This window comes from Anopheles gambiae, chromosome X (assembly GCF_943734735.2).
Source record: "Anopheles gambiae chromosome X, idAnoGambNW_F1_1, whole genome shotgun sequence".
NCBI lineage: Eukaryota > Metazoa > Arthropoda > Insecta > Diptera > Culicidae > Anopheles > Anopheles gambiae.
In genome coordinates, this window is record NC_064600.1 from 9617467 (window position 1) to 9630736 (window position 13270).

Consider the following 13270-nt stretch of genomic DNA (forward strand, 5'->3'; position numbering starts at 1 on the left):
GTTGCCGTTGACACTTTGTATATGGGTTTGACAGCAGGCGGAATTCCGCGGCCGCGAAATTCCGGTCCGTGTATTTTCGGCCTTAAAAAATAAAACTTTTATTTTCATCGCAGTTTAAAATATTTTTTATTTACAGAGTACATGGTCGGTCGTGTGGACAAAACTGCTGACAAAACAAAATGCTTTTTATCGCAGCATTTATTACTATTGTAGTATTGTAGAACGGAAAGTGCGGAAAAATTGCAATGAAAAAGCAAAAAAATATTATTTTGTATTTATAGCATATACGTCAAGCGCTCGACGCCCGTTAACACCTCAACCAGCGGAATGTAAACCGCTTTTGCTCGGGATTTTGTTTTTGCTCGAACGCGGAAATACAAATGCGAAACAAAACAACACACTTTTATTTTGCTAATTGCGACTAAAAATGTTTGGTGCATTATATAAATGGGTTTTTTTTTGTACCAAAAAGAAGCTATTCACTTTTTAATAATTTTTAAAAATAAAATTTGACAATTAAATACGAACAGGCCATAAGCAAACAAAAACGTAAACAAAGAGATGCTCGCATTTGATGGAACATTGAAGAAATAGGGGAACAGTAATATTCCTCGGGTAATTTTTGTCGATTTGCTCTACAAAATCATGCTACAAAATGTAGCCCTTTCCATTTCGTTGTTGCTGTATCACAAACCAAAAACGAAAGTGCCACACACAGCACACTTTTCGCTTTCTTCGCGAAAGCTTTCCTTCGAGCTTACCTGCTTTCTGATATCGTTTTTTAGCCGATCTTTCACTCTCTCTAAAGCGTTTGTGCGGCGAAGTTGTGCCGTTTTTTGCCGGACAAAATAAACATCAAACCCGTTCCGAAGCGCAAATGCAGTGCAGGGTGGGGGGAGGGCACGTCGCCGCTGTGTTTGGGTGGCTTTGTTTACATTTTGGGCTACGACAGCCGTTTTGACAGCTACCGGCCAAGCAGCGCGCTGCTGTTGTTGATCGTTTCGTTTCGCCTTTCCGCTGTTGCTGCTGCTGCGCCCTCTCGGCCGAAAGACGTACACTCGCACACTCGGGCTGCCGGGCCGCTGGACAACTGTGTGCCGGCCGTGTTTTATCTTATCAGTTTGCCTCGTTTTGTGTTTCACCATTCCTCAGTGTGTGTGTGTGTTTTTTTGCAGCGTGACAATACAGACGGCTGATTTCAGTCCGGCAGAAGCACACAAACGCCGTGTTGGGTCGCAGTAGCGAAATCGGAAGACAATCGTTCTCCAAGTGGAGTTGCAGTTGTGGAATTGGTCGCGCCCGGAAAGTCGCCCAGTAGTATCGCCGCCATGTGTACGCCGTCGAAAACGCTCCAGTCCTGCGTGCCGTTCCCGCTGGACGACGCGCTGCTGCAGGAGGTGGTGGAGAAGGCCAAGGACTGGGCGATCATGCACGGTGCCGCGATGCGGTCCAAGCAGGACTTCAACCCGGATGCGCTGCTGGTAATGGGGCATGGCCGGCCAACCGGCTTACGTCATCATCCGCCATCACCATCAGCGATTGTTTCGCCGCTAATCACACGCTCTCCTTCCCTCTCGTTTTAGTTTGCACCGTTCATACTGACGCCGAGCTCGTTTCCGCGCAAAGAGTTCCAGAAGGCGGTCGAGCTGCAGCCGCTGCTGAACGAGCTGATACACGCGGTGGCGCACGACAGCCAGTTTCTGCTCGCCACGCTCAGCTCCACCGAGAAGGTGGACGAGTTTACCCGGGCCCTCATCGCCATCTACCGCACCGTGCTGGACGAGGGCATTGCGCAGGTAAGGGGGAGGGGGGGTGTAAATATGAAAATCATCACCCCGGGGGGACAGATAGCCGTAGCAGCGCTCTACTCATCAACCAAACGTTCCACTTTGATAGGATCGCTTTGCAGTAGAAAGAAAGACAAAGCGGTCATTAAAGTAGGAAAGAAAAACAAATCCAACAAAACTCGAATTAGAAGCTAACTATTGTGAAACGACCGCTTGCTGCAACCCCGTCCGCTAGTCGCGCCCATGGTAGTTTTGCTAGTATGAGGCGTTTGAGGGTGATAAAAACGAACTGCGTGTCATTATTCAATCGTTAGAGTAGAAAATTCAACATAGCAAACAATTGAGCTTGAGTACCACATTTTAGCTTAAGCTATTTTTCTTATCGATACAAACAGCTCAATGTTTGATTCGATCAATAGTTTTAGTATGCCGCGAGAAAAACCCTGCTATTTTTTTTCTTTCTTTTATCCATTTTTTTTAAAGCAACAGCAATTTCCAGGTGCTTCTTGAATTCACGTGACACATTAAGTGATATTGATTCAGAACTCATACCTTGGAATAAATCTGAAGCCCATGGAGTTCCTGGATCTTTTACTTAACCCGGTACTGGTGCTGTAACTGATTCCAAACCCATACAGGTCTTAGATTGCAGATCATGAACCTATCACTGGAACTGATCTTCACACCATACCGGTCCTGGAATGAGTCATGATATCATACCTATCCTAGAATTGATCCCCAATCCTAACCAGACTAGTAATGGGAAAAATGAAGTTTTAGCTCCGAAGTTTTCACGATTCGATTCCGGATAGTAGGTCCGGAATAAATTCCCGGAATCAATTGGCTCCAGAATCGGAAATGGCCTGGAAAACAGAATCGGTTTCTGAATCGGAATAAGCTCCGAAATTGATTCCGGAATTGGTTCTGGAATAGATTCCGCAATCGGAATCGGTTCCGGAATTGGAATTAGTTCCGGAATCGAAATCGGCTCCAGAAACGAAATTGGCTCCAGAATCGGAAATGACCTGGCAATCAAAATCGGCTTCCGAATCGGAATAGGCTCCGGAATTGGTTTCGGAATCAGAATTGGCTTGGAAATCAGAGTCTGCTTCGAATTTGGAGTCAGATTCTGTATGTCATAAGAATAGGCGTTTGGGTCCAATGATGCTACGTATTAATAGCCGCAAAGAATCAAAATTTCCCGGATTGATTTCGCTTCTCAAACTTCTTATTTCAATTCAAGAACGGATTCTCATTCCTGAGGTAATTCCATTTCTGGAGTCAATCTTGTTTCCGTTAGCGGGGCAAATTGCGATTCCCAGGTCGATTCCGATTCCGGAATCGGCTCCGGAATCGACTCCGGAAACGGCTCCGGAATCGACTCAGGAATCGACTCCGGATTAGACTCTGGAATCTGGAAATTGCACATCGGTCCTCGATTCGATTCTGAAACCGTGCCGGTTCTGGAATATTGGAAGTATTCTGGACAGTTCCTTGGACTACGTGTTGGAAAACTTTCTTCGCATACCATAGCAGACGCTCTTTACCTATTGTTGCCTACTGCAACGGAGCCCGCAGAAAATTATTATTTAAGCAAAAACAAGCCATTTTAAGCTGTCTTGCTATTTATTGTTTATAAAGAGTTTATATTATATTGTTTATAAAGCCCACTTGTCGTGGGCTTTGACGAAAGAGTAACCCTGCATCTTTCACTTTGCGGAGACGTGGATCCTTCGGGCATGCTCACCCCAACCAGTGGTCAAACACTTTCTGTGTCGCCCTCTACATCTTGAAAAAGGCCACGGAAACCATGTATAAGCGCAATATACAGGCGTGAAGTGTATGAGATCCAATGGAAGTCGGATAATATCCAATCGTTGAAAGGGCCCATATAACTTCCCAATATTGGCCAATATGGTGTTTCAATTCAATACTTACAGTTATTAGTCATTACTATTAATCAAGCGGCTGCATTCATGCCTCATGTGCGTATAGAATAACTTCAGTTTAGAACAGCAGTTCTGAAAATTTACAAAATGGCTTTGCTCAGTTTTTTTGGATTTGTTTTTGACATATCGGGATTTTTTAATTCAGCATACTCAAAGAGGATTCTTATCGGTATGTGAAAACGATACGCAATTTAATGAACTGTCCCTGAAGCCTCAAAGTAAGCACACTCCTCTGTACATACTTTCTTAGCAAACAGAACAGAAAGGCATTACAAACAATTCAATACACTGTAAACCCTAGTCGGCATTACGTTCCTCGCATTGCCCCACAACGATAACCAATAAATGGATGTAAACTAAGCAACTACTAGAAAGTAAGGCTGATCAGCCTTTACTAGAATTGTATTATAGAGAAGAGCTTTAACAGCTTACTCATAAGCTTTTTCTTACTCATCGATGGTTTGCTGGAACGGGCTCAAATTATCACCCACGTACTAATTGTACAATCTACATGAAACGGAACGCCCGTAGATATCGAACGACACATTTAGGGGCGGGTGTCACACGAAAAAAAAAAAAAGATTTAGCAATCTCCAATCTCCAGGATGTTAACCAGTTCGTGATAGAGCCAACCAGGCAACAGTTCCGACCACTTGGAGCTGAGTGTTGCAAGAGTAGGCGCACACTTTCATGAATCATTTCCCTAGAAAGATGCATCAATCAATAGGGTCTTGGGTCTTACGTTTGTGATCCTACTCGTAGCACCGTTTGCTAATGTTTGTGTACTAATAATACAACTTTCCTTTCGCTTTCTTTCTCCTCTAACGCTGTATTACCTCTGTATCTGTTTTGTGAGGGAATCTTTAATCATGTTTCTTTCGTAGGCTATGTTCCGTTTTGTTAGCAGCTAATGTAGTTATGTTTTCGGCCATGAATTTCTTCTTCGTGTTAGTTTTAGTACTCGAAAGCGTTAGCGTAATTTTTTGGGGAAGATTACTTCAATCTCCTAAATGTTGCATCAGCTACCGCTGAACCTCTATCCTGTACATTAAGTTTGTCATTTATCCATTGGTGCAATTTCTGAAAGTAGGAAAAGGTAAATAATATATAATATTTTTTCCCCCGAATCTAATTAAGATTTTAACACAAGTAGCAAATGCATAACTGGGCGCAAGGTTAAGTCTAGATTTAAATGGGACTCTCTTTTACGCCAACGGCCAACAGTGCCAACAAAGCATCGGCTACTTATTAACACGCCTTCGTTTCGTTGACTACTTGTTTCTCGTCCGCGCACACCGATTGTCCTAAATGTCACACCCACACACACACACACCCAAACACGCACCTTCTCTTCCGGGGTTCGTCGAATTTATCGTCCGGCTTTCGTCGACCGCGTGTTCGGCGGCCCTCAAACAACAGCCCCTCAGTTTGGGGCTGCTGCGCTCGGACTTGATGCTGGAGACGCGGTGCGACAACGACTGCGGGGAGCGGGCGCGCGCAATCAATGCCTACTGCTGCTGGAAACAGGTGGAAATCAACACGATCGCGTCCGGTTTCGGCCATCTCGGGCCCTCGAGCAAATATCTGCAAAGGTTTTTACAACACCATCCACCATTTATCTTGTTACTGTGTTTTTTTCTTCTTCTTCCTTCTTCTTCTTCCATCCCACCGCTACCTCTTTCTCTCTCTCTATCTCTCTCTCTCCCTGTTTTTCTCTCTAACGTCTCCTCTACAGTTATACTTTTGCGTTGAGTCCTTGCCCTTTGTTGTTTTCCCCTCCACTGAATGTACATTGCCCCAAACCCTTCATTGTACTCTGCCCTGGCCCATGTAGTTGTAGTAGTTTTGTTTTGTTATTTGTTTTGGTTTGACTATTTTTATTTTAATATGCTACTATCATATACTTACTATCCTCATGGAGCGAGCAAAAAATCATGTTGTAAACATTTTTAATAATATTTTTACCGGTTAGAACTATTCAGTTTATAATACATGTTGTTGTTTCTCTGTTTTGGCCTGTTCATCCATATAGAACACCTTTAATAATTATTATTTGTTTTAAATTCTGTGGAATTTACTTCTGCTAGTCAGAAATATTGATCCCTTTTTCTCTTTGCGTGCGTTTTTTTGCGTTTGTTGCTGACTCCCATTCAGCTCCAGGTTAGATTCGAACGCACTAGCGGCGTTGCGTAAGACTGCAACGCTTGCTACGGTACTGCGGGACTGCCTTTAACTGTCACCGTTAAGAACGAATAAAAGTGCTAATGCTTAACGGATAATCGTTCGTTCAGTTTTGCCAGATATCCGTTTCGGAAGTAAAACTAGCTCGTATTTCACACCTCTCCGCTTTCCTTCTTCGCAACAATCATCGCTTGTGTGTCGTCTATCTCTTATGTACTATATGGTGTTGGTTAGCTTCTTAAGGTGGCACTAATTAGTCGTTGGCATTAGCCCCGGGGTGGCTGGCGTTTTGTAAGAGTTTACGATACCAGTGTGAACTAAAATTGTCTACCTTATTGGTTAAACATATTTGTACATAACTTCTCCAAAAATGTATGTTTGCATTTTTCAACTCTTTTTAACTTCCCTTATGTGCATAGCTTTGTCCGTTGTGTTGGTTGATGGTTGTTGTAGATTTGTTGTTCACATTGTGTTGCTTGTTGGGTTTGGTGGGCTTGGTCGTAAAGTCACAACACGCACAGTGGAAAGATGTTCCAACAGTTGACAGAGAGTGCATAATATGAGCAATTGCTTTTATTTACATTTAAATCTCATTCTCGCTGGAACGTAAAACATCAAAGACAAGCAATGCCTCTTGAATTTGTCGGCAGAAGAAGTTCCGTTAAAAGCATACGAAAGCAAACCATCCAGACACATCCTAATTGGGCCGGTTTAAATAGCTTCGCACAGTTGTATCGTTTCATCTGTTTGCTGTTTCTGATTTATCCCGCTGTCACATTTTGTAAATTGATTGATGCGCTTTCAGTATGATGTTGCTGCATGACCACCCTCTCTCTCTCCCGTTCTCTGTGCGTAATACATCGTAGATCAATAATCTTACTGGAGTAGTTTTGGTATCGTATCGCCTTGGTTCCTTGTTACACGTTGTTTTTTTCTGTTAGCCGTAGATAGTTAGTTACATTATAGTTTTGGTCGTTGCTGTTAATAAGAAGTTTTGTTTTGGGGGCTCCTTTACGGCAATCGAAAATCATTGTCCTTGCATCCAGCATACTACTACGCTCCGAAACACACATTTCCCTAACCTAAACCTAGCTCTAGTGAATGTTTCTAACTACCCCGGTGCTTAGTAGTTTCGTTCAAAGTTCTGTGCAATAACTTGCGATCCTTCAATGGATGTAACGAGAGTAAGACGCCTTTGTGGGTTTGATTTGTCCGGGAGCGCGGGACCCGAACGTGGACTGGCAGTGTGTTGAAGCACATCGTTTTGGCGTAGGGTAAAGTTCTAGGTATATGCACCCGAAATTGGTTACTAAACTACTCAAACCATCAATTAACTGTTTGGCAGTATCAATTTAGCAGCAAAAAAAATTCTAGCAGCCGCAGATGTATCGTATTAAATAAAACCCACCCAAAGGCAAAAGCGCTCCACCGGTCGCTGCGGAAAGTAGTCCTCCATTCTTATTGCTGTATACCCCTCTTTCAGACCGTAACGCTCGCACTACTGCGGTCAGATTATTTGCCCAACTTTTCGGACACCATCAAGCAGGTGGAGATAAACACGATCGCCTCCAGCTTCGGCGGTATCTCGACCATTATGACACCGATGCATAGGTACATTTTATCAAAACCATTCCGTTCTGTCGTTGTTGTTATTGTTGCTTTCTTTCATTGTCACTGTTCTGGCCTGGGGGCCTTCCTCTCTTCTGCACATGATTCCCCCATCCTACACCCCTTCCCAAGACCCTGCAATAATCCTGTCGCACATACTTTTCCCAATGTATGTTTTCCAATGTACCTGTTGGTTTTGTTGTTTGTTGTTGCACATTCGGCGATTGGATTTGCCACTGCATGTCTTCATTTCTAATACGCCTTTTCTGTGTGTTTTTGTGTTGTGTATTTTTTTTAATTGGTTGGTGAAGAAATAGTTTTTTTTTATCTATGTTTTGTCTTCCCGAAACAGCAACTTTCTAAAAAGTATTACAGTCTCGTTTCATTTCTTGGACTGATTTCACAATAATGTGTTTTCCTTCATTTTTAACAAACTATAATACCACATACAACCTATAATGTTACATTTTAACATCACCTGAATCCCCCCACATACAGTAGTTAGACAAATATGTAATTGAAAGCACCACAGACACTATTTACGCACCCTTAATCCTTCCTTTGCGTGACGTTAAGATTGCGCTCAAAGCACGCGTAGTGTTCGCCCTTGTTATTCAACGCCTTCTTTTTGTGTGTTTGATTAAATTAAAGAAAAAAGAAAAAAAACAGTTCCCACTCTTTAATCTATTGCTATTTTGTGTAGCTGTGTAACATCATAACGGGAGCGTGTTATGTAATAAAACTTTTTTTTTTGTTGTAGAAAATCGGTCAAACAAGCCTGTACAAAAACTAATTTTCGTGATCCGCAAAGCACGTGGATGTGCCTGGATGTGGACGGATTTCAGGGTGGCATTGCTTGAGATGTGGAACGCTGGTGCCGGAGAGCAATTTGTGGCGAAAGTGTGGTTTGCTTTTACACGATGATGATGACGAGCAATACTGAAGTTTGCTGTCGTCAATTAGCTAGGGACCTGTTCTGAACTCGTGATCTAGTCGAACTAGTTGATTCCGATCCATCTCCGACAATTTTGGAACCAATTCCGGAGTTGTACGGTGTCGTCCGGATTCGCCTAGAGTCGGATTCGTCCGGAGGCATTCTGAGACGACCGGAGTCGTCCGGAGTAGTTTGGAGACGCCTAGAGTCCGAGTCGCCTGGAGTCGTCCAGAATCATTCGGAGTCGTTTAGAGTCGTCCGGAGACGTCCAGAGCCGTCTGGAGTCATCTGGAATTGGCTGGAGTCGTAGTCTTCCTGAGTCGGCTGGTGTCAGCCTTCAAAACAAAGGCCTGTATGCGAAGTGCACGCGCACAGTAAAAGAAAAAAAATAACAACGAAATGAAATGCCTGATCACAAATACAAATACATCCTGACGACTTCGGACGACTCCGAACGATTCTGACCCGGAAAACTCCGACTCCAGATGACTCCGACTCCGAATGACTCCAGTCGACTCCGGCCTACTCCGGATGACTTCAGACGACCCCAGACGACTCCGGATGACTCCAGATGACTCTGGGCGGCTCCGGGCGACTTCGGGCTACTCCGAACGACTATGACCCGGAAAACTCCGACTGTAGACGACTCCGATTCCGAATGACTTCAGACGACCCCAGACGACTCTGGATGACTCCAGACGACTCTGGGCGGCTCCGGACGACTTCGGACGACTCCGAACGACTCTGACCGACTCTGACCTGGACGACTCCGAACGACTCTGACCCGGAAAACTCCGACTCCAAACGACTCCGACTCCGAATGACTCCAGTCGACTCCGGCCTACTCCGGATGACTTCAGACGACCCCAGACGACTTCGTATGCCTCCGAACGACTTCGACTCCAAGCGGAACTACTGGTTCCCATTTATTTTTATTCAGGAGGAACATTGGTACCCATTTTGCCGCAATCAGAATCAGACTAACAGTTGTAGGAGTGGGATGGGAGTCGTGGATTCTCTCCAGAGAGCACATCACTAGTCGGCACTGTGTAGCTGCAGTGCATTTGTTATCTTCGCTGATACTTTACTCACTTTGCCGCGTTGAACATTGGTGTTGGTTTGCATTTGTATTGCTCTATTTTTAACCGTTTTTGACTCTTTAGTATCCGACCCACCAAAAGCCCACAGTAAGAGTAGCTTTGATCTCACTAAAATATTATTAACCATTGCATTGTTGTTTTCTTTCTATTCGCCCTAAACACTGTATCTAATTGCACTGCACCCCACCATTCCTACCTTTCGTACGCTAACCTGTAGTCATTGTAGATACTTCGTTTGTAGTAGCCAATATTTAAACCACTCGTAGTGTGTGTAGTGCTTGACGATCGCCTCTTTCCTGCACACTGGTACTGATTCTGCATATTTCTTTCTTTGCTATTCCCTTCGCTGGTTCGCCGTTTTGCACCGTAGCTACATTCTGTCGGAGCTTGGACATCGGGAAAAGCTGGTCAATGTAAGTACGGTCGGTCGCGAATTGCCCGTAACAGCACCCTGCTCATTTGTCTGTTTTCCTTCGCTTTCCAGCTGCCCGACAACAAGGCCCTGTCCGGGCTGTGCGATGCGATGGTTGAGGCGTGGAAGCTGCAGGCTCGCCCGTCCGCCGCCATCCTGTTCGTGGTGGAGAACGTGACGTACAACATCTGCGACCAGCGCTTTCACGAGTTTTACATCCGCGAAACGTACCCGCACGTGGCCGTCGTGCGCCGCACGCTGACGCAGATCGGCGAGCAGGGCCGGCTCGGCCCGGGCAAGGAGCTGCTGGTGGGCGACGTCGAGGCAAGCGTGGTGTACTTCCGAGCCGGGTACGAGCCGGGCCACTACTTCGGTGCGGGCGAGTGGGACGCCCGGCTGCTGATCGAGCGGTCCGTCGCGATCAAGTGCCCCTCGATCCAGTACCATCTGGCCGGCACGAAGAAGGTGCAGCAGGCGCTGGCCAAGCCGGACGTGCTGCGCCGGTTCGTGGGCGATGACGCGCCTAAGATCGAAGCGATCCGGGACATCTTTACCGGGCTGTACTCGCTCGACCGGGAGGAGGGCGGCGACGAGGCGGTGGCGCTCGCGCTGGCCGACCCGGAGCGGTACGTGCTGAAGCCGCAGCGCGAGGGCGGCGGCAACAACGTGTACGGTGCGGACATCCCGGCCGCCCTGCAGGCGATGAGCAGCGCGGAACGGTCCGCCTGGATACTGATGGAGCGCATCTTTCCGCCCCTGTCCACCGGGTACATGGTACGGCCGAATGGGCCGGTGCCGCCCCCGCTGGTCCAGCTCGTGTCCGAGCTCGGCATCTTCGGTGCCATCATCGGGTGAGTGTGTGTGTGTGTGTGTGTGGAAGGCGGGAGGCTGTTGTCCCTTTGCGGTGATTGTTAATTAATTATTGTGTTTCCATTTCCGCCAATTGCAGCTCCAAGGACAAGGTGCTGTACAACAAGCAGATCGGGCACATGCTGCGCACCAAGCTGTCCTCGTCCAACGAGGGAGGCGTTGCGGCCGGCTCGGGCGCCCTGGACAGTCCGTATCTGATCGATTGAGGCAGACAACGCCGGCTGAACGCATTTGTTTTTCTTACTTTGTTTGTATATGTTTGTCCCTTCTCTACCATAATGTTGTGACGTACCTCAGGCTGCTAGTTGGGCTGGAGAAAAGGAGCTTTTACACAGACATATTGTGCGCAGAGCAAACAACCGATATACGTATGCATGCGAATAATCATATTTACAACCGCACAGATTGTTAGGGTAGCGTTTTTTTTCTTTGTGGAAGCAATAAATGGGTATACACAAAACAGAAAAAGTCATTGTGTCATGTGAACGCCGAGCGGAAAGAATAGTTTTATGTAATTTTAAATAGTAACCACACAGTTGAACTCTAACGAACGCTCAAATACGCTTTCATTGCGCACGTTGCAGACAGGTATGAGAGAATGAGAGGCTGAATGTCCCAAACCTGTTTCACCTACACAGTCATGCACCGAAGCACACCTTTTACGAGCGAACTTATTAGAAATTAGCGAATTTATGGATGTGTAATTGGATTGGCGGTAGTCTCTCGGTACAGTCGTCCACTCGAGTGATTTACAGTGAGTGCAAAAAGTCATTGGTCTAGCTGAATATTTTACAGAAAAAGGCGAATAATGACCCTCAATAGGCATGGGGTGGTAAAAGTAATGTAATTGGTTACATAAACATACCATCAATTTACACGTTTTGCTTTACAAGAAAAAAAGTTATTGGACCATTAGTGACTACTTGACCAACACTTTTGAACCTGAAAAAGGGCGTGTTTATGACCCACGCATATTGCAAGATTTGTTGCAATTCCTCTCTGGTAGAAATGTTCCATTTGCGAGCCACGTTTTTGTAAAACATTGGTAACTGATATCATATTGAGAGTGTACTAAGCTGTATTCATTAGTTTGGTTTCGGTTGGTTGGGGGTTTGGGGCAAAAGTGGTACATTTTTAAGTATAATTTTCTAGAACTGGGACTTGCAGCACTTAAAACATGCAAGAATATACATCCGCATCTCTTTTCCTATCAATTGGAATCATTTGCAGCTAGCTCAACTTGCCTCACTGTGCCCGGTACACGAGATGTTGGTGCTGCATCTTAGCATACTGTTCTAGACATACTAAACGACGGCCGTATGACCACGTGAAATGATATGACGACTAAACGACGACCATTAGCATGTCGAAAACTCAATCTATTAACAAAGCTTTATTTCAAATGAATTCTTGATTTAAAGGATGCTCATTACCCGATTTGGCCACTTTCGGCGGATGATATTACTCAAACATAACATTTTCCTAATAACTCCCTATTTCAAGTCATAAAATTTACAGATAAAATGAATTGTATCATGACCCATTGACAAACCGTGACGAACCGTTTTTCCTTAACTTACTGGCAATTCCTAAATGCACTGCTTCTTGCGTTATTTTTGATTTTTTTGGACAATAAACTGCTCCTTCCGTTAGATGATTAACGAGCTAGGATGGCTGCTATGTTGATAGTTCCCCTGCCCTTAGTACCTCTGGCCGCTCGAATTCTTAGTGAAACAACAGAAATGGATTGATTTTTACTGATAATAATACAGACGTCCCCTCGAGTAACGACGATTCGCAGACACGACGATTTTGGTTTTGGCAGTTAAAAGTTTTCACTGAGAATAAATGTATGATTTTTTTAAATTTCTTGCTGATAATCGTTGGGAAAGCTTGGGGAAGCTACCCGATTTTGAATATCTATATCGTGTAAACGGCTTTTGGAGTCAAATTAATTCATTACCGAACATGGTTTTAAATGAAAAAAAAAATGCGATATCATAGATTTCGACTCTTCAACTTCGCGTGTTCATTTTACATTCACAGATATTCGACTTACGCCTTGCTTTGGGACATTTTGTCTGGCCCAAATACAGTCGTATCTCGGGGGACACCTGTACATTTCATTCTTCATTACTAGTGATGGGTAAAGTTGGCAACAATCCGGAGTCGACTCCAATCCAACTCCGAAAATTTTGGAACCGACTCCGGAAGGTAGGTCCGCCCAGCAATATCCGGGGTCGTTCGAAGTCGTCCAGGATCATTTGGAGTTGTTAGGAATCGTTCGGAGTCCGAGTCGTCTGAAGTCGTCCGGAGTCGTTCGGAGTCGTCCGGAGATGTTTGGAGCCGTGTAGAATGATTGTAGACCGGGCCATATCACACCGACGTGCTCTATCGTGAGCAGGCCAACAAGCGAGAGGTTTTTCGGT

General features: G+C 45.1%; 1 protein-coding gene across 2 annotated transcripts; it reads left to right on the plus strand.

Annotated features, from left to right (window-relative positions):
- Window positions 1-87: 87 nt before the first annotated feature.
- LOC1271707 (glutathione synthetase) lies at window positions 88-11309 on the plus strand. Of its 2 annotated transcripts, none has more exons than XM_061656991.1 (6): window positions 88-1481; window positions 1584-1796; window positions 5156-5328; window positions 9930-9972; window positions 10044-10822; window positions 10921-11309. In XM_061656991.1, exons 1-6 carry the CDS (start codon window positions 1329-1331, stop codon window positions 11045-11047), a joined length of 1488 nt encoding a protein of 495 aa, XP_061512975.1. In that variant the 5' UTR covers window positions 88-1328; the 3' UTR covers window positions 11048-11309. The 2 variants fall into 2 exon arrangements, with proteins under 2 accessions (XP_061512975.1, XP_061512982.1); XM_061656998.1 differs by lacking the exon at window positions 5156-5328 and adding an exon at window positions 7401-7528.
- Window positions 11310-13270: the final 1961 nt, after the last annotated feature.